Raw genomic sequence first — 21,271 nt, 5'->3', positions numbered from 1 at the left:
CACAACTTTTTTTTTACGGCATTTTCACAACTTGTTAGGTAAAAGAAGGGGACCTTTCATTGATACAACAGAAAGACATAATAATGAGCTATAAAGAAAGCAGAATGAAATAGGATTACTAGCTTTTTTTACTCAGTTTGGATTCAAGGGAACACAAAGTCACAAAAGCCATCAAGTAGCTACATTAACACACAGAAACACACAAAAGAGAGAGGGAAAAGAAAAATAATAGGAGATCAAAATTAAAGCCTTTCCTGCTTCTCTCTTTTGTGTGATTGACTTTTTCTTCAATAGAATGACACGCCTAAATAAATAAATAAAAAAGAAAAAAAAAGCTATTTTTTTTTCTTTGCTCTAAGCCAAAGAAAGGGATGCCACTATATGAAAGAACTGTAATTGCTCTAGAAGCACTTTAGCATGACTCGTGCCTCGGCGTTCTACTCTTGAAAACAACTCCTCACTAAGTTTGTCACCAATGTGAGCATCAACTAGGACCCCAGACACACTCCTACAGCTGTTGGCTAAGGCTCGGCCGACTTCTGCCGCGTCATCAGGCTGGTTAACCACAAGGGGGCTTCCTCCTTTGAAAACCTGAAGCTTGTTAATGGCAAATGAACCATCAGCTTCAACTACCTCCTTGAAGTCTTGTAGGCTTGGTGCATACACAGGAATGTTGAAGTTGTCACGTTTCTCAGCACTTATAAGGCCCTATATTGATTTCATGCATAGGAATAGTTAGGGACAATTAATGCAACAATATCAAAACAATGAGTCTTTGTTGTACCAAATTTTCAAGTGTGGTAGGTATATGAAAAATGATGTTACTACAATTATAATGTACAATCTTAACTAGTTGAATAAATTATGTTTTCAGCATCACTTATATCAAAATCATGCTAAATCTAATTTCTCAAATCATGGAGTGGCACTATTGATAATGTATAAACCACCATTTCATTTAAAAAATGAATAGCATAGCCTCATTTATGTTTCTTGAATGGTTGCGAACCTTTTAAAGGCTGAAAGAGTGTTATTTTATTTATTTTTTACTTCATTAAGATTTCCAATTATGAAGTTGAGATTTAGATTTTTTTTTTTTTTTTCCCTCTGAATATGGATAAAATTTATTAACAAAACAAAGAAAGATATAATTCACAAGGGGCAGGATGATCCTGAACCCTCTTTATATCACATGCTATAAATTGGCGTGGACTAAACCTAATAAAACCCTTGTGTTACCAAAGTCAACTTGTAAGTACATGCAGCCCATCTAAAGGATGATTTACTTTTAATCAATTACATGGGCTGGCCTAATGGTAATGGGCTATGTATACTATTTTGTGTGATTTTACTATTAAACTTCATCAACATTTAATGATGCATACTATCCTAGAGCAGTTGATTAAAAGACAGGATCTTACCTTTGTTTATAAAGGCAGTAAATGTTGGGCCCTCGAATAAATCATTTTCTGATCAACAATGATCAGATGGATCCAAATGGCCCTATTGCCATGCTACAAGGTATGATTATGTTGTGCCACAACACTCAAATCCAATTCCCTGGTCAAAAATGTGGACTGCCCACCTGCCAAACAGTACTTATGCTGCCGAGTGCCGACACAAGAAATGGATTCCAGTTTTTCAGAGACTATCGGACGGCCATAATTGATTATTTTTAATCATGACTAGGTGAAATTCACAAGGCATTGAAACCCAACACCACCACTTAATCATTTCCCCTTTTATGGTGTTTTTTTTTTTTTTTTTTTTTTTTTTTTTTTTTTTTTTTTTTTTTGAGTTTGCCAATGATAAAAGAACCTATAGTGTGCACTATTCAGCGTCCACAAGAAGCATGAATTTATGGGCATGGGTATATTTTTGTCTGTTCAGCTTGACATTTTTTTTCCCTTACTTTATTTATATATTTGTTTATTTTTATGTACAATACTAACATTTTCTAGGTTAATATGTTTTAAAATTTTAGATTCTCTTTAAGAAAGAAAATAAGTAAAACTAAAATGTGCTTAATTATATGTTTGAAATTTTTTTTTTTTACCTCTTGGACAAGATCATCCCAAGCATCCTGAAAGTGGGTCCCAAAGAGGAGGCCGGCCCCACCGTGGTCAGTGGGGTCCACAGAAGTTCTCCCTAAGCAAACAAGAAACATGGACCCACCTCTCTTCATCTCCTGTGATCTTGATCTCAGGAACACTGCCAAATCAGTCTGGAACTGTTTCTTGTATGCATTTGCTGTGCTCTCACTTGCACCGTGGATGAACACCCTTCCTTTGTTATACGCCGTTGATCTCTTGTCTAGCACACTCTCAGGCACCTGAAGTTATTTCTCAAAGTGTCATGCACATGAAGATATTTTATAATCCTCAAATTCTAAGATTCCAAAGTATTTCTTTATTTTAAAGTATTTATGAATTCAATTGTGTGTTTAAATCAAAGTTAATGAACTCTCTTTCCTAAAAATGTACTCAAAAGTATCCCTTAGTTGAGGAGCCAAGTAATAATAGGGTGCTCTACCTACGTTAAAAAATATACACAAGTTTTCTTTTCTTGTTCCTTCTTTTTTTGGCCCTCATTCTTAGTAGGATTGAGAGCAACCCTACTAACTTTTTGAGTTAAGAGCACTAATAACCCAATAAGCTTATAATAATGTTTTAAAATTTGATGAGCTCCAAAGAAGTATTCATAAGGTATTCATAAGATATCATTGAATTTAGCTTTGTTCATGATCCCAACAACTGTTGTTAATTACTTAGCTACAATAGTTTCTCCCTAAAGTTTTCAATTAATTTCCCTTTCCCAAACAAATCAAATCATATTTTTTTTCAAGGCTTAAAAGTTAAGAGTGCAACACTAAAGAATTCATTGGAAAGAAACTATATAATTAAAATATGTTGGGACACAATAATATGATCCACAGTTTGTTTACTAAAAGCTAGAAGCATTTTTATGGTTTGTCTTCTTTTGATAGGATAAAATTTCAAAACATGTCATTTTCTTTTTGAAAACAGGTTCAGTTCATTTCGACCCTAAGGACCATAATTAATTGACTTGTTGCATTAACCCTTTTGACCTTTTAAAAGCCAGCAATTAATCTGACGGCTAAGATCTTTTACTATCTAGGGCTGCATATATTATTGTACCAAACAACCTATGTACCATATTAAATGTCAGCATAGAATATATATCATGTACCTATAATATGGTATTAAAGTGCACACCAAAAGAAAATGAATGCTATAGGTCTAAACCTTCTACCTATTTTATTACTTATAAATGCACATATTAACTGAGGTAATTACTATCACATCAATAATATAATAAATAAATAATTGAATTACTTTTTTTGAGATCAGTGATATCAATTTTTAAGATTAATGGAGTCAAATTTATAATTAACCTGAGATAGCCAATGCAAAGAAAATGCGGAGTGAAAGACATCAATGGACTTAGCCGGAAAAAGTCTCCGGTAGAAAGAGCCAGGCACCCCAGCCGCAAAGTAAGACCGATGATTATCGGCAGCTAGGCACTCCTCCATGCTACCACCACCATAATTGGCTAGAGGAGGTAGGAGCTGAAATAGGGTGTTGAAGTCATTGCTAGGGAGGTCTGAGAAAAAAGCTGAGAACTCTGGTGGTTCTTGTCCCAAGGCCTCATAGCGCTTGGTCATGTGCTTGATGATCACATTAACTATGTAGATGGTGTTATCGCCACTTGAGCATCCAAGGTCCACGACCACAAAGGGAACTTCTGGTGAGTTTAGTTGAACCCCATCTAGGGTTTCTTCAAGAAGGTGAAGCATGGATCTAGCATGTCTAGCCTGCATGGATAACAACCATATATGAGAACATGAATATAATGAACATGAGGAACAACTTTTTCTTTTCTTTTTTGATTGGTGGTATTTTAAGTGCTAATATGATAGACAACTTAAATATATAGGATATTTAAGATGGTGTTTTTATCAAGATAAAAAAAATAAATAAATAAATAAAAGAGGGTGTTTTATCATAAAGTTTCTCAGAGAAATTCAAGAATATACTAAGGACAAAACATGAATATATATATATATATTGACAACACAAAACATGAATATTTGATTAGGAAATAAAGGTTATTGTATTTTTTAAGTGACATTAAGGTAAAAGCTTTGGAAGGAATGATGACTTTTTTTTTCTTTTGAGAGAATTAAACTACTATAAAGATGGTAAATTTCAGATCAAGAGGAAAAAGGGGTAGAGAGAGAGAGAGGTCGAGAGAAGAGGAACAAGCTGACAAGAGCTTTTTAAAAGAAATATGGAGGTGAAAAAAAAAACAAATAGAAGAAAGTCAAGATAGCAGGGAAAAGGCAAACCTGGGCTTGGGAATTGTTGGCATAGCTGGTCTCTCCTTTGCCTCCTTTCATGCTAAAAATCCTCTCAAGCTTCATATTAGAAACCACAACATTGTCTCCTTTGAGAGCCATAGTGCAATAGTGCTATATGTGTTTGATATGATATAGCTAGAAATGAGAAATTTTTATGGCTTGTGGGGTAGTAAAATGAGGCTAGCTAGAGTGGAATATATAGAGCTTGAGAGGAAGAGATAGGACTAAGGAAGTTTGTGTTTGTACTCTGGTTGGGATACAAAAGGTAAGCTATTATCCAATCTAATCAATACCACGATAATAAATTGTAAAAAAAAAAGCTGACTAGTTTACCTATGATCTTTTGTGGGTCCTCTGTAACTCTTTTCTTTTTGGTCGGGGATCTTTTATTTCTTTTTCTCTCTAAAATGAAACCTCTTTTCTTTTTCTTTTCTTTTTTTTGATAGGAGAATGAAACCCTTTTCGAAAAAAGTACATATTAACCATGGAATTATACACCCCCAAAAAAAATAAAAAATAAAAGGGATAAATTGGTTGGTGGGCTTGATGACTTGTACGATATAGATACTCTCCTTTATTTTCATTATTTTGTTTGTTAAAGGATGCTTTTAAAGCAATTGAATGGTGCTTTTGTTTTTTAGAGAATTGAATGGTATTTAAAAGTTCAAAAATACACAACTACCCAACTGGAATCATGGTCTGAATTGCCACCTTTGTATTTATTTTACTCTTCATTGGATTTATTTATTTCTTTTTCTCTTTTTTTTTTTTTGGGCTAAATAAAGAGGATCTAAATAAAAAGGATAGGGGCAATTCCATTCACCAGTAATAATTTAGGGTACGTTTGGTACACTGAATGTGGATTACAACATGAATGGTAATTTTTATTACCATGAATAATATATGTTGTAATGGAATAACTAAACCTATTCATTAGTTTGGTTGTGAGTTGTAACATTAGAATAAAACTTATGATCTATTTTAGGAAATATCTCATTCATACAATTATATTTCCTAGAAAATAATATATTTTAAATTTTAGAGAGATGAGTTTTTTTTAATGATTTTTTATTTCCATAATTGTTAGGTGAATATGGAAAGTTGATTTATTTGGAAATATATTAGTGTTGGAAATTATTATATCTACTAAGGAATAGCTATTACAACCCTTTTAGAGATTATCTACTAAGAAATTATTATATCTACTAAGTTGATTTATTTATTTCTTTTTCTCTTTTTTTTTTTTTTGGGCTAAATAAAGAGGATCTAAATAAAAAGGATAGGGGCAATTCCATTCACCAGTAATAATTTAGGGCACGTTTGGTACACTGAATGTGGATTACAACATGAATGGTAATTTTTATTACCATGAATAAAATATGTTGTAATGGAATAACTAAACGTATTCATTAGTTTGGTTGTGAGTTGTAACATTAGAATAAAACTTATGATTTATTTTAGGAAATATCTCATTCATGCAATTATATTTCCTAGAAAATAATATATTTTAAATTTTAGAGAGATGAGTTTTTTTTAATGATTTTTTATTTCCATAATTGTTAGGTGGATATGGAAAGTTGATTTATTTGGAAATATATTAGTGTTGGAAATTATTATATCTACTAAGGAATAGCTATTACAACCCTTTTAGAGATTATCTACTAAGAAATTATTATATCTACTAAGTTGATTTATTTATTTCTTTTTCTCTTTTTTTTTTTTTTTGGGCTAAATAAAGAGGATCTAAATAAAAAGGATAGGGGCAATTCCATTCACCAGTAATAATTTAGGGTACGTTTGGTACACTGAATGTGGATTACAACATGAATGGTAATTTTTATTACCATGAATAAAATATGTTGTAATGGAATAACTAAACCTATTCATTAGTTTGGTTGTGAGTTGTAACATTAGAATAAAACTTATGATCTATTTTAGGAAATATCTCATTCATAGTATATTTTAAATTTTAGAGAGATGAGTTTTTTTTAATGATTTTTTATTTCCATAATTGTTAGGTGGATATGGAAAGTTGATTTATTTGGAAATATATTAGTGTTGGAAATTATTATATCTACTAAGGAATAGCTATTACAACCCTTTTAGAGAGGAATAGTTATTCTTCATTTTAAAGAATAGCTATTCATAAGGAATAATTATTCCCTGTAATAAAAACATAACCAAACTATTGAATAACTAAACCATAGGAATAACTATTACATTACAATGCCTATTACAGTCTACCAAACGTGCCCTAAGTAAAAAATAATCTCTAAATAAAAGTCATACTTTATTAAGATTTTCTATTAACTATAGATAATTTTTCATTGACCCCTTTTTTTAAACTACCAAATATAAAAAAAAAAATACAAAAAAAAAACCTATTTTTATGTAAGATTTCTCATCATAATAAAGGGAGCATCAAATCCCTAATAACAAGTCATAAACCATTATTGGTTCTAAAAAATTCATAAACCATTTCTTTTACTAATTAACTATGTAATGATTAACGATGATCTTGTAACTTAAATGTTACTTCTCTTTCATAAAAAACAGGTCTCATATTAAGAATACTTACAAACAGATCCATATTATAGTCAAACTTAAATATTAAGAATATTCGTCAATGAACTTGTAGCTAAATTGTCACTTCTCCATACATAAAGTGTCTGGGGCTCTAAAGGAGAAAGTATTTGAATTACCAAGTTAATAACATATTGTAATTATTTTTCAAAAAAAAAAAATCTCAAGAATATTTTTGTCAATTCAAAGTGTTCATCAAATCATAATATAATATTGCAAGCTTTTATAAAAACAAAGTTAGAGGAAATTCACATTTTGAGGATGTCAAAACCCCCTTTAGTTAATTATGTGGAATTTTCAAATTGATTTAGCATAGTTAGTTTCATCATAGGGACCAAATGGTTACCGTAATAGAAATTGGAAAGTGGCACCCACGCTCTAATGAAGGCTCGTGGGGGTGGCTTGAAATGCTTGCTTAAATACCAACATTAATCCAACAAAGACTAAGGGTCTAGTTAGAAAGTTATAAAAAGGTTAGGTACAAACAGAACCTTGATTTCTGGGGTGATAGTTTAATAAACCAGTGAATAAGCAAAAAAAAAAAAAGTAATCATCATTTGGCTTTAATTGATCTTCTTGATCTCCAATTATCTCTTCAAAGGTTTCTTATGCTCTCAATAAACATAAATTTAGAAGATTTGAAGAATAAAAGTTATGTGATGGACTAGTAATATGACTTGAATTGCTATGATGGAGCGACCTAATGACTGACCTCAAGCTATACTTGAAGCCCAAAAAAATAAATAATCGTATGTAGCTTTAAGTAACATAATTGTCATCTTTCGTTTGTAATCAGTTTGCTAGGGCTGTGTGTGTATTGTTGATTGTGGATTATTAGTCAATAATTATCTCTAAATTATTTTAAGATCCTGTTAATGAGTATTCTTAGGACATTTGTTAATAAACTATTTTAGAAAAATTTTAATACTATTTTCATGAGAAATATAATAAATTTTTTCTTTTTCCATAAAAAATTTCTAAAAATATTTTATAAACCAATGCTCTTAGAACATTTGTTAATTTCACCACTATTTTATATAGTAAGTAAGACGGTAAGAAGACACACTTATATATCATTCATAATACTGTCAAACATTTCAAGCTTATCACGTATATCTACAAATAATGGGATGCTTGTTTCCCTAATTGGAAGCTAATTATGGTGGTTCATGGTGGTCTTTTTTTTTTTTTTTAATTTATTTATAAAGTTCCTTTATCCGGTACTTCTTGTTTGTTTATTCTTTCTTTCTTTCTTTTATTTATTTATTTTTATTTTTTTTCGAATTGCTGGGGCACGATGCTTCAAGGTTACATTTACCTCGTTAGGCTTATTTGAGGCGAGGTTAGACTTGCAAAAGGGGTGCTCCTTTTGTAATAGTAAAAATGTACGTTATACATTGTAGGCAAAATTTTGCCTTCAATGTATAACGTACATTCTTACAATTAAGCAAAGCTATACATTATTTATCATTCTTACAAAATGGTAAATATTAGCCCCATTTTTGCCTACAATATAAAATTTATATTGTACTCTTTATGAAAACTAATCAATATTAAGAGAACTCTTTCAATTAATCATCCAACTTATCATCTTCTGATTACCACCACGTGTCACTTATTAGCTTTCCAATTAAACAAGGCTTTAAATGAAGGGTTATGTTAACAAGTATCCTTAGAGCAATGGTTAACAATCCATTTTAGGAAAGTTTTGACACAACTTTTATGGAAAATGAAAAAAACTGTCAAAACATTAATTTTTTTTCCTTTTCCCATAAAAACTTTCTTTAAATGGATTGTTAACCATTGCCCTAAGGGCATTCGTTAGCATTTCCCTTAAATGAATGTATTTCCATTTAACTAACTTTTCAACTATGTATGCTTACTCTATTACAGATATATACCGTTAATACTTAATAGTAAGCTTTAAATGACTCTATATCCATTTGTTGAGGAGTCAATACCACTGTTTTAAAAACCGGACCGGACCGGCCGGTCCGACCGGTTCAACCGGGAACCGGAGGCCAATCCGGTCCGGTTAAAAGGTCAATAACCGGTCAATAACCGGTCAATAACCGGAAAACCGGCCAAAAATCGGTCAAAAACCGAGGTTGAACCGGAAATTAAAAAAAAAACGGTTCTTTGACCGGTTCGGTTTTTAAAACCATGGTCAATACTTACCATTATGTGTTACTCCTAATTTCCTTCGGGGCAAAGTTTGGTTATAAATTTGGTTGTAGTTAATGACTACAACTCCACTTAATATCTTTTTCTTAGATGTGAATTTTGACGAATCTACCTTTTGATTATATTTTCTTTTTATATTCTTCATGCTTATAAAATTTGTAGAAAATCAAAGATCAATAACTATGTCATCAATCAAATGTTTAAATTTCAAGTTTTTGTTGTCTAAAATTATGAATAAAAAATAAACTCTTGAATCGAATAGTAAATATATAACATCTGATTGGCACAAAATGTGACATACGTGTTAATCACATAAAGAACATGTAATCCAACGATTAGATTTTCAAAATATATATCATGTTAATTTTTTAGTGAAAATTGTGGTCATTGGCTATAAGCAAGTTTGATCAAACTTTGTCCTTCCCTTGGTGTCACAAATCTTACTCTTATTTGTACTTGGATAATGAGTATCAACTGACTTTTCAACAAATACACCCTTGTGTGTGTGAATCTTAAACCCAAAACCTAAGTCTTATATTAAATGGTTTAATCAGATCGAGATGTCAATTTTTTACTCTTCGTGTGATTCTTTTATCTCCATAAATCTTTGTCTTCCTCTTATCTCTTATGTCTTATTTGATGGTCATAGAATTTTAGTTATTATCTTATTAAGACATTAATTGTAAAGTTAAATGCAATTATGAGGTTACATTGAAGGATTATATGGATAGATAGGATAGATTTATTAGAGAATTTTTTTTTTTTTTTAATACAAGATAGAAATTTTATTCTAGTATAATTTAAGTGTATATGTGTATGAACCTCTTTCCTGGAGACTTGAACCTTGACCCTTACCCACCACACCCCACAAGCATTTATACTTGTGGAGTGACCATCACACTAAGGATGTGCAGTGGTATTAGAGAATTCTTATATCATGTGTAGCACTCATTATTTGTCTAGTGTTATCTAAACAAAAGAAATTCACAAAACCCTTGGGTTTAAGTTGGGTGACACGGTTAAGCTGGAGCAAGGTTCAGTCAATTAGGGCACGTTTAGTACACTAAATGAAAATTATGACAGGAATAGTAATCTCTATTACTGGAAATAAAATGCGTTGTAATTGAATAGCTAAACCTATTTATAATTAAGTTTGGTTGTGAGTTGTAACATTATAATAAATATTAAGAATTATTTTTAGGAAATATCTTACTCATACAATTGTATTTGCCTAAAAATAGTTTTTTTTTTTTTTTTTTAATTGAAGAGAGAGATGAGTTATTTTTTATGATTTTTATTTTTATAATTTTTATGTACATATGGACGTTGCCAAGCATGCTGAGGACGTTGCAAAGCATGCCGAGGACGGCCAAGGACATTGCAAGCATGCCAAGGACGTTGCAAGCATGCCTAAGCATGCCTTAGGTACCCACAGTAATAAACACTCATGTAATGTAAGTTATTCATATGGTTTAACTATTATTTAGTTTGATTATGTTTTTATTATAAAAAATAGTCATTCCATGTGAATAGTTATTTTTTATAATAAATAATAACTATTCATTTCTAAAGGGTTGTAATAACTATTTCTTACTTCTTAGTGAGATATGATACATCCACAAATCTAGTGTAAAATAGGTAATGGAATATTTTCTAAAATTAATATATTTCAATGATGGATTCGGATTAAAAGCCCGTAAGGCCGTAACAACCTATCACCTAGCTAGGTTTATTGTGAATGTAGCACTTCTCTTAATTGTAAAGTGTTTTTTTTTTTTTTTTTTTTTTTTTTTGAGTCTTAGTTGTAAAGTTAAATGCAATTACGAGGTTCCTTTGAAGGATTATATGGACAAATAGAATAGGCTTATTAGATAATTCTTATCTCGTGCGTAGCATGGGTTATTTGTCTAGTGTTACCTAAACAAAAAATAAATAAAAATTACCAAACCAACCATTGGTTTAAGTCGGGTGGCATGGCTGGCCGTCAAGCTGGAGCAATAAAGTTCAGCCAATTAGTTGCTTAGAGATGTAAACATCAAAATCCGGCATCAATCAATCTTGAACCTGTTAGCTTTCTCTGCATGTGAGGCCCATATATATTTATGGATATTTATATGTTTGTGCCCACTGTATCTCTTTTTGACTTAGTTGAGCCTTTATATTTATGTCCAAAAGAACAATTGAGTAATGGACAATGAGTTTCTATCATATTGTTATGAACAACTAGTCTATATGCACAAAAATAATAATAAAAAAGTTTACACGAAAGAAAAAGATTCAAACTATGATGATAATCTATATGTCACCCCAAATATTGGGATTAACTTTATATATCAGACTTGATCCTATCAATTAGAGAATAAGAGTCTTTACTCTTTAGAGGCGTTAAGAGTAACTTCCCATGAGGTTTCTAAAATTCTATCCATCTTTTTTAAGATGAGTGGATTGAATTTTTTACATGATCAATATTTAAATAAATATTACTAATTAACTTTTATCATTTTGATATCCATTTAATAAATTAATAATGATATGACAAAATTCAATCCATATATTTCAAAAATAATAAATAAGAATGTAAATCTAAAGAGAAATGATATGTTCACTATATTTTTACAATATTTTTACAACAAATTCTATGTGGCAAGCTGTTATAGATTGTTATTGGTAGGGTAGAAAAGTAATTTTAGTGGTAAGTTCAAATTAGAACCAATAACAACTAACCACCTGTGATTTGTTATAAAAATGTTGTGAAAATGTTGTGGACGTAGCATCCCTCAAATCTAAAAACCTATGATAGAGTTACTCTAAGAACTTTAGTAAAGTTCAACCCATATCATATCTAGAGTAAAATAGGCAGGACAAGTACACATTTTTCAATATTCTTTAATTGAAAAAATGACTCACTTAATGTCTAAAATTCATTTAAAAATATTCACATTTAAGAAAAATTGGTATCTTAAGAAATTCAATCTCAAGAGGTTGGCTTAGTATTTTCTAAGACCTCGTGATATCCATATGAGATCTTAGGTTTGAAACATCTTGCCATGTAATAACCTGGTGGATGGTGCATGTGAGACGGGAAACTGCATACACTCAGAGACGAAGCCAGAACTTTAAGTTAGGAGGGGCGATTTTACTGCTGGCTATATGTAGTGATTTCAACCTCTAATTCTGTTACTTAGTTGCTGAGATTTTTTTTTTTTTTTTTGGTATAGTTAAGAACAAAATTATTTTTGTTTAGAATTTTTTTAAAGGGTAGGGTTATTTATTTTGGATAAAATTAGTTAATTAAGTTTAATTTTGTTTTTAGTTTTACTGGTAATTTTTGTTGTTGAGCTAATTTTTTTTTGTTTTTGGCTTGAATATTTTGTTTTAGATTTTACATCTATAAATTTTTTTATGGTCACTAAAATGGGGAAAATACTAAAGCTGCAAGTTTTTTTATAAATTACTTATTAATAAGTGGTTACTAGTAAGTAAAAAAATGATGTAAATGGTGTGCCCATATGCGAACCAATAAAAATTTGCTACCAAAAAGGTTTGTAAAAATGTTATAAAAAATTTTGTGAGTATAGCATTACTCTTAAAAGAACCAATGATATTGTTAAAGGGAAATAAAATGTAATTTTATAGAACAAAATTACTAAAATTAATACACATATATAATAATATTTTTTTTTTAAATTAGGGGGGTCATTGTCCCCCGGTCCAAGGTAGTTCCACCCCTGCATACACCTGAGAGAATAGTTGGATACTCAAAGAAATATAGACACTCTCGTTTGTGTTTGTCGAAAAAAAAAAATTTGAAGGATACCATTCTTCTTTTCAAATCCAAATGAAGGCAATGTTGATTATTATGGAGAAGAGCCAAAAAAAGCTTTCATCCCCATCATACGCATGCTCTATAATAATGGAATAGGAAAGGTACGTACCAATTTTCACAAAACTAATCACTATTACTGTGTCTGTGTGTGACTCTTTTTTTCTTTCAAATCTTAAGACCCGGAATCTTGTTCTCTATTTTTCACCCTTTTTCTTTTCTTTATCATCTCTCTAAAAGTCTAAAACGCCGTGATAGTCGCTGATTCACGTGAAACTAGGCTCAACTATTTCTTAATTTTTTTTCTTTCTTCTTCTTCTTCTTAGCTTTTATCTTTAACGTACTAACTAACCCTATACCATAGGTTTTTGCTTCTTTCTTACTTTTAATACTATATACTTTTAACCAAGCCATGCAAATGTTAAGATATAAAAGTAAACATGTACGTGTCTTCTTCTGTTATAATGGTGGGTTGGCCTTACTTCAAGATTCAAATCTATCATGGCCATTGAATAGCTAGCTAGGGGCCTAGCCTAAGGGTTTTTTATTATTTTATATTCATGAAATTAAGTACTTAGATTGATCATAATCCCATTACTTAATTATTATGCTAGTTTTTCAAACAAAAATATTGAGGGTGATGATAAAGTTTGTGTTTTACTAAAGAGAAGTGTGGTGGAATGGTCAAAAAAGATGTTAGTTTTATATATTCCTTTTAATGTTATTAGTATCATGACTCTTGAGGTTTTGTCTAGTATTCACTATGGCCCCCCCTATATAGATTTTGAATGGAGGCATATATAATAGAGTCTCAAAATATATATATATATATATATAATGTAAATTTGAGAGGGACGGTTGCTTTTGATTCTTTCTTTCTCGAAGGGTATAAGAGATTGGACCAAGTGCAAATTAGTCTAAAGAATAGAAGGAATGTGATTGTCATAAGAGGCTTTAAGGTTTAAAATAAGATAAAAGTCTACTGTTTATTACAAAAGCCACGTGATTACCCTCTTTTGTTGTCTAAGACGTAAGATCATCAGCTCAGCAAAGAAAAATGAATCAAGGCCCATCTATTTGACTAATGATGAGACTGTTTTTGTCCACACAATCATGTTATGGACACAAATTTATTCACATTTTTTATAATTATTTGATGTCCTAAATTATGATTGGATTAATGTTATTTTTACTTAAGTCTATCACCATTGACTGCAGAACTAAGATTTTGATCTGAGGGGTAGGGTTGAGATTATAAGATAAAAAGAAAAAGGTTTTAATTCCAAAATATTAATTAATATAAGTAAAAAGTACATAGTTAATTAAACAAAAAATTTGTTTAACATAGAAAATATAATATAAATGTAAGTTATGATTTTTTTTTATTATGTCAAGTATCAAATTTTGTACAATATTATTATTCTTAAGGTATTTCATAATTTAAGATCAATGGTTGTAAGTATATATTTCAAAAAAATAATAATAATAATAATCAATTTATAGTCAATTAATATATGAAGTTAAAAATTAATATAAACATAAGTTATTTGAACAAGTCATCTAATTACTTAAAAAGTAAATGAAAAAAATAAATTGACTTAGAAGTATTAAAAGTGTGATATATACTCAAAAATTTTAAAAATTTTCTATGTTGCCTTGATTTTTCTAAAGAGATTATATGGTGTTTTCTTTTTTTTGATAACAGAATATATGGTGTTTTATTTTTAACTCCACCTTTTGATAGTTAGAAATAAATTCTAAGATGAAAAAAATGATCATTGATGCTTTAAGTTGATTATATGGTGTTTTATTTTTAAATTAACTTAAAAGCATCAATGATCATTTTTTTTTCATCTTAGAATTTATTTCTAACTATCAAAAGGTGGAGTTAAAAATAAAACACCATATAATCTCTTATCAAAAAAAAAAAAAAAACCATATAATCTCTTTAGAAAAATCAAGGCAACATAGAAAATTTTTAAAATTTTTGAGTATATATCACACTTTTAATACTTCTAAGTCAATTTATTTTTTATTACAAGAATGCACTAAGCCCTTTTTTTCCTTTTCTTTTTAAACTTCACTTAGAATCTTAGAAAGAGGTACTATCTTTGAATAACATAGGTTGGTATATATTTAATAGACCAGATCCCTGGCCTCTTAAAGATAGATCATTAATTTGAATATAAATGTCCAATCTGAGAACCTCATCCACGCATGGCTTTGCAACCCTTAAGAGGAGCAGCCTTCCTACAATCATTCAAAGATAGTAATGGTTTGGTACTATATTTACCTAGCAAAATGAAACATGGTCTGGGTTTTGTCACAACAAAGATGAGTCTATATTATTGTTTTTCAGAAACAAACAATTACTAGGTCCGTTATAGCATGTACTACCTCCTCATAAATTTTTTATTTCTTTATTAAAAAAAATGTTATAGTTTACAGATTGTTCCTAGAGAGGTGAGAGTTTTCTTTACGTTGATTGATTAAGGAGTAGAGATTTCCAGATCCCTATATATATACTTGGTTTTTCCTACAAATGAGTGTCAGAATTAGGATGAAAATGAGGCTATTTTCCATGGATTCCATGTGGCAATTAATTTATAATATTAAGATATATGGTGGCGACATAATAAAATTGTTGTCTGATCAGTTGCATTGCCTTTAAGTCCACGGACACACAGAGAGATTCAAGAAATAATAATTCTATAAGGTATTAATGCGAATGGATCCATCCACGTCTAAAGTGACCATAAAACTTCCAAGAGGCATAAGGGCCTATAGCTGTAATAACTTCATTCAACGGTTTTGGGAATAATAGGTCTGCATGAAATTTAGGATTTTGAACTATTATAGTAAGGTGAAGGGATAGGATCATGGACAAACAGACATCTAGCAGTTTTTTCTTCTCTTCTCTGTCTTTCTTTTCAGACTAAGCAAAGGTGTAGCTACAATACTTAAGTCAAGAGTTTTATAGTTTGTATTTGATCCCAAATTAAAAAACCAGTTTATTTTACTATTCAGCATATTTTTGCTATTATTTATAGGCCCTATTGCACTTTTTGATACTATTCATGAGTCTCACTGTACTATTTCAGCTAATTTTTACCTTTATCTACAGTACTTTCAGAAAGATAAGCGGATCCCAAACAGACCCATAGTTTGATATATTTGTAATGGAGACATTCATTATTCAAATCATTCTATTCCTGCCCCAATTATCAAATTATCTATAATAAAAACTTTAAAAAACTAATTTTACTTTTTTTTTTTGTGCAAATGCACTTTTAATCCCTACATTTTGGCCTTTTTTCCATTTTAGTCCCTACATTTTAATTTTACTACTTTTAGTCCCTAAACCAATAAGTACGTGTTATTTTCGTCCTTTTCGTCAGTCAACCAATGGAAATAGCTGAGGTGGCAGCCGGAGGAATTAAAATAATAATTAAAAATTCTATTTTGGCATTAAAAAATGTCACATCAGCATCTAAATTAATTTTAATTAAATAAAAAAAATTAAAAAAAAATGAATTGAGATCTAAGAATATAAGAACTTGTTCTTCAATGTTCTTCTTAAATCAAGAAATAAACCCAACAACGACATCAAACCCAGAATCAAAGAGCAAACCCAGAATAAAAGAACATGAACATCAAAGAACATGAACATCAAACCTACAGAAAAAAAAAAAAAAACATGAACATCACCAAATCAAAGAGCATGAACAAGAGCAAACACAGGAAAACCCACACGAAACCACACCCAAACCAAACCATCAAAAGAATAGAAACCCAACAAAGCACCCAACTCATCCACTCCCAAACCAAACCATAATCAAAGAAATTTCGAATACCACAACAAGTTAATAACTTAGAAAACAAAAAGAAATTTCAAAATGCGATATTCCCAGCAAACGCCAAAACCAAATCTCCAGCAAACCCCAAACCCCAAATGTCTAGAAACGATCATCAATCAAACCAACAACAATAACAAACCCTGCAATCCCAACCAACGAACCCAGCACCCGCCAACATCTCTTTCTCTAAACCCAGATCCAATCAAACCCAGTCAAACCCACCAACGATCACTGATCAAAGCCGAAGAGAAACCCCAGATCCCAACAAACCCAATCGAACCCAGCACCCACCATCTCTTTCTCTAAACCCAGATCCAAAGAGAAAGCTGAAGAAGTAAACGAAAACCGAGCAGACGAGCTAGAGCTTGGGATCGTGAAGCAAGGTCTCGCCTTTCACGATCTTCTTAATCGCGAAGGGGATCCAAACCAGGGTCGCAAACACGATGAAGCCCAATTGCCTGGTGTAGAGGAACAGAGGCCAATGAATCGGACCGATGTTGAGCTTGGTCTTGGCCTGGACGAAATCAGCCATCGACTCGGCGAGTCTCGAGAAATCGCCCTAGTCCATCTACTCCTATTGCTTCGAGGACTGGTGCAGAGCGACGAGGCGGATGTGAGGGAGGGCATTGACGCCGAAAAGAGCGAAGCTCTACTGAGACTCTTTGAACTCGATGTCGCAAAAGAAAAGGTTTGGGTTGCTAGGGCTAGGGTTAGGGTTGTTGGTGGCGAAGGATTGGGGGAGGAGAGAGAATTCGGAGTGGAGGGTTTTGAGCTGGAGCTTCAACTTATCGTGGAGCTGGGTGGCGTCAAAGAAGATGAGGAGGTAGTAAGGTCTTGAGGTTTTTGTGGAGGTGAGGTAGAGATTTTGAGTTTTTTTATGTGTTTGTTTATGAAGAAAAATTCTGAGTTTTTTGTGTGTTTGATTCAAATATGATGTATTTTTATGTTTTAAATTTTGTTTTTATATTTTTTAATTTTGTTAAAATTAATAAATTAATTTTTTAAATTTATATGCTAATGTGTCATGGGTGATGTGGCATTTTTATAATATTTTAATTCCTTCGGCTGCCACCTCAACTATTTTTGTCGGTTGACTGACGAAAAGGACGAAAATAACACGCGTTAATTGGTTTAGGGACTAGTGGTAAAATTAAAATGTAGGGACTAAAATGAAAAAAAAAAAAGTCAAAATATAGGGACTAAAAGTGCATTTATACCTTTTTTTTTTTTTTTAATGTAATAATATATAGGAATCCTCAAGAACCTACTCCAATGGTTTATATGCTCTCTTATGTCTACTTAATATGTACTAGTAGAGCAGTGGTGTGTATATAGACTGCACATTGATAGGGAGTTACAACTCAGAACTTACAAACCCTAATTTTGGCTGGAGTCTGGTGTTATTGGGCCTAAGCCTGTGTTCTTCAACACACCTTGTAACACCTGGCTTAAATCTCTAATGCATGTGATCCTTCTACTTTCCCCACCAAACCCTACAACTGGAACACTTTCTTTCTCGTTGGTATATGGAATTTATGGCTTCAGAGAAATAGATGTACTTTTTAACGTGCTAGAATAAACCCCTCCCTCCTCTACAATGTTGAACATCTTACATCTGAATTCTCTTACCTGGCTCCCAACTAAGCTGTTGCAAGACCAAAATTTACAATTCTAGTGAGAGTAAGGATGGCCTTGAATCAGGCATGTCGAGTACACCAATACCCAACCCAATTCTCATTCTCAATTGTTATCCAGTTCTTTTACCCATAGATATTTATACTCACTCCAAACCTGATTAATTTTTTCATTGATGGAATTTTAAACTGACATTTTTTTTATATAGTAATTTTAACTTTATTCTTAAACTATTCATAAATAAATAAATAAACCTTCCATTTTTACTTTAATTTTGCTTGATTGTATCATAGGGATAAATTTAAAAAAATCTATTAGCAACTTTTTTTTTTTCTTTTTGAGAAACCAAACTGGAAGTTTATTGAAAGAAAATTCAAGGTACATCAAAAGAAGCTAAAAAAAAGCTATATCCTCAGTTAAGGTTTCTAACCAAACCTGTAGCTCGTTACAGTTTTTGGCTTTTTTGGCCAAAGCATAAGCTACGCAATTACAGTTGTGTTTGATATGGCAAAAATCTGTAAGGTTGAATTTAATCAACCATCTTGTTGGCTTTATTCCGTGCCAAATTTGCTTGTATTTCAGCTTTTAGTAACCCTGTATTTAGGTGGGTTTTGTTGTAAGGGTAGTGAGTGAGATAGAGTGATTGAATGCTCAAGAGTGTGCAAGAAAATAGAGTCTCGTGGCTGGATCTCGCGGGTGACTCGCAGCTACAAGCCGCCAGATGCAGCACACGTGCCAAGCATGCCAGAAGGTGAACAGTCATGCTAGCTGGAGCACTACAGGACAAAATAGGACAACTAGCCATACGGTTATCTCGCGACTGGATCTCGCAACTCAGTCAAGTCGCGAGGCCAAGCCGCGAGCCACCCCTGTTTTGAAAAACCTGACGTTTCACATTCGCTTCTCACCCCAGTATAAATACCCCTTATACCCACAAATGAAAGAGAGCTTCCAAAGAGAATTTTGAGAGAGAAACCCTAGAGTAAAACAAGATTGATTCATCTACAATCTATACATTAGAGTCTCTTCAAATTCCTCAACTCTCTTCCTCTCCATTGTCAAACCCTTGAAAGGCATTTTACCAAAACCTTGTTCTCACCATATTCATTACTGTGAGAGGGCTGTTTGGTGTTCTGGGAAGCAGTTAGGAAGGAACCAATTTACATTGGTTGATGCTATGGTCAAGTAGCGGAATTCGAGAAGTTAGAAAAGAAAAAGGTTCGGCGCAACCTCGTTGGAGCAAGAAGCTTGGAGGGCTTAGGTGCACTGGGTAGATTAGGCTTGGAGGGTCTATTGCTGTCCATGTATCCCAATTACATTTTTTAGTGGATTGTTTACCGCTTGAAGGGCGGCGGAGAGGTTTTACGCCAAGGGCTTCGGTTTCCTCTTCGATAACACATCGCATGTTGTCTTTGTGTTTGCATCTTCCTTCCCTTGTATCTATGCCTTTTATTATCTGCTATGGGTTGTGATTTTAATTTGGCTTAGATTGTTTACCAATTCTGTTTTATAGCTTTTATTCATTTTCCGCACACTAGTTGTTTGACATAAATTTTGAATTGGTTAATTTGTAAATTGGGGGTCTAAACATTCAAGGGTGTTTTTACACTATTTGAACTTTCAAAATCAAAAGAACGTAACCCACTAGTCTAACAGAGAATATCATCAATCACCAGACCAATCACATTAGCAACTCTTCTATGGAGGTAAATATTGTCCAAAGAAAATTTTCCTTGTTTGTTTAAAATATTTAACCATTTATTTTACATTGACATTAGCCATTAGTTTGATATTTTTCAAATATTACTTGATATTCAATTGCTATTAGTCTATTAAAGTGTCAAATGCATGTTTAAATTTTTTTTAATTCTTTAAGCTATAAACAACAACTCTACTTAAAGTGTCAAACAAACTAATTTAAACCTTCTAAATATGTACAAATGATCAAATAAGTTAAGAAAATAAAATAGACATGATTATCTTGATCTTCCAAATTGCTTCACAATAAAACTTATAGGAACGTTATCACCACATACCCTTGGTGCGATGATCATTCTACAAGTATAAGTACTTATGAGATGTGGGAGGAGGGGAAGGGCTGGGGTTGGAGGGAGTTTCACACACATATACACTTAAATTAGACTAGAGTAAAATTTCTATCTTGTAAAAAATAAAAATAAAAAATAAATAAATAAAAACTTAACATGCACAAACAAAAGCAATTAGTAATTAATAGGAAGATTGATGTAATATGTTCTTATATAACATATTCCCCTATAAATTCTTTTTTTTTTTTAAAAAAAATTGTGAGCAAATTACGTTAATCTAGTATTTTATGTTATGTAATTATACTAATGACTTCAATACTTTCCATACAAGTGAAAGTCAAAATCATGCAATCATGACCTCTTCTACATCAGTACATGGCTAAGAGTATTCATCTCTTGATGGATTCAAAGAGCAATGCAATTCGATCACAATGGATATGATATTTAGTATAAGTGGGAGAATAATAAATTTGATCTCATTTCTTTTACAGGGTATATTTGGATACCGCTTATTTGGGTATGTTTGGATACCGCTTATTTTGCTGAAAACTAAAAATTGAAAACACTGTAGTGAAATAATTTTTAAATATATGAATAGTACTGTGTGACCCATTTTTAATGAAAGTTTCGTTGAAAAAAAAGGTTTGAGGGTCCTATGAATAGTGCATGAGACCCATTGGAAACACACCACAGCCACAAAACACATATCTAATAAAAACATTGTAAAATAATTTGTGTCTGTAGCATACCGTTGACTCTA

General features: G+C 31.6%; 1 protein-coding gene and 1 pseudogene across 1 annotated transcript; both read right to left on the bottom strand.

Moving 5' to 3' along the window:
- Nucleotides 1-105: 105 nt before the first annotated feature.
- Nucleotides 106-4,618, bottom strand: LOC126694488 (indole-3-acetate O-methyltransferase 1). The gene is made up of 4 exons (XM_050390809.1): nt 4,370-4,618; nt 3,416-3,835; nt 2,057-2,332; nt 106-708 (listed from the first exon to the last, which is right to left on the bottom strand). Exons 1-4 carry the CDS (start codon nt 4,478-4,480, stop codon nt 355-357), a joined length of 1,161 nt encoding a protein of 386 aa, XP_050246766.1. The 5' UTR covers nt 4,481-4,618; the 3' UTR covers nt 106-354.
- Nucleotides 4,619-17,063: 12,445 nt separating this feature from the next.
- LOC126695818 (probable dolichyl-diphosphooligosaccharide--protein glycosyltransferase subunit 3B) lies at nt 17,064-17,696 on the bottom strand (annotated as a pseudogene).
- Between the last annotated feature and the right edge of the window lie 3,575 nt (nt 17,697-21,271).

Source organism: Quercus robur, chromosome 8, assembly GCF_932294415.1.
Source record: "Quercus robur chromosome 8, dhQueRobu3.1, whole genome shotgun sequence".
Taxonomy (NCBI): Eukaryota; Viridiplantae; Streptophyta; class Magnoliopsida; order Fagales; family Fagaceae; genus Quercus; species Quercus robur.
The sequence above is the reverse complement of the archived record's forward strand: the minus strand, read 5'-3'. Positions and strand labels throughout refer to the sequence as shown.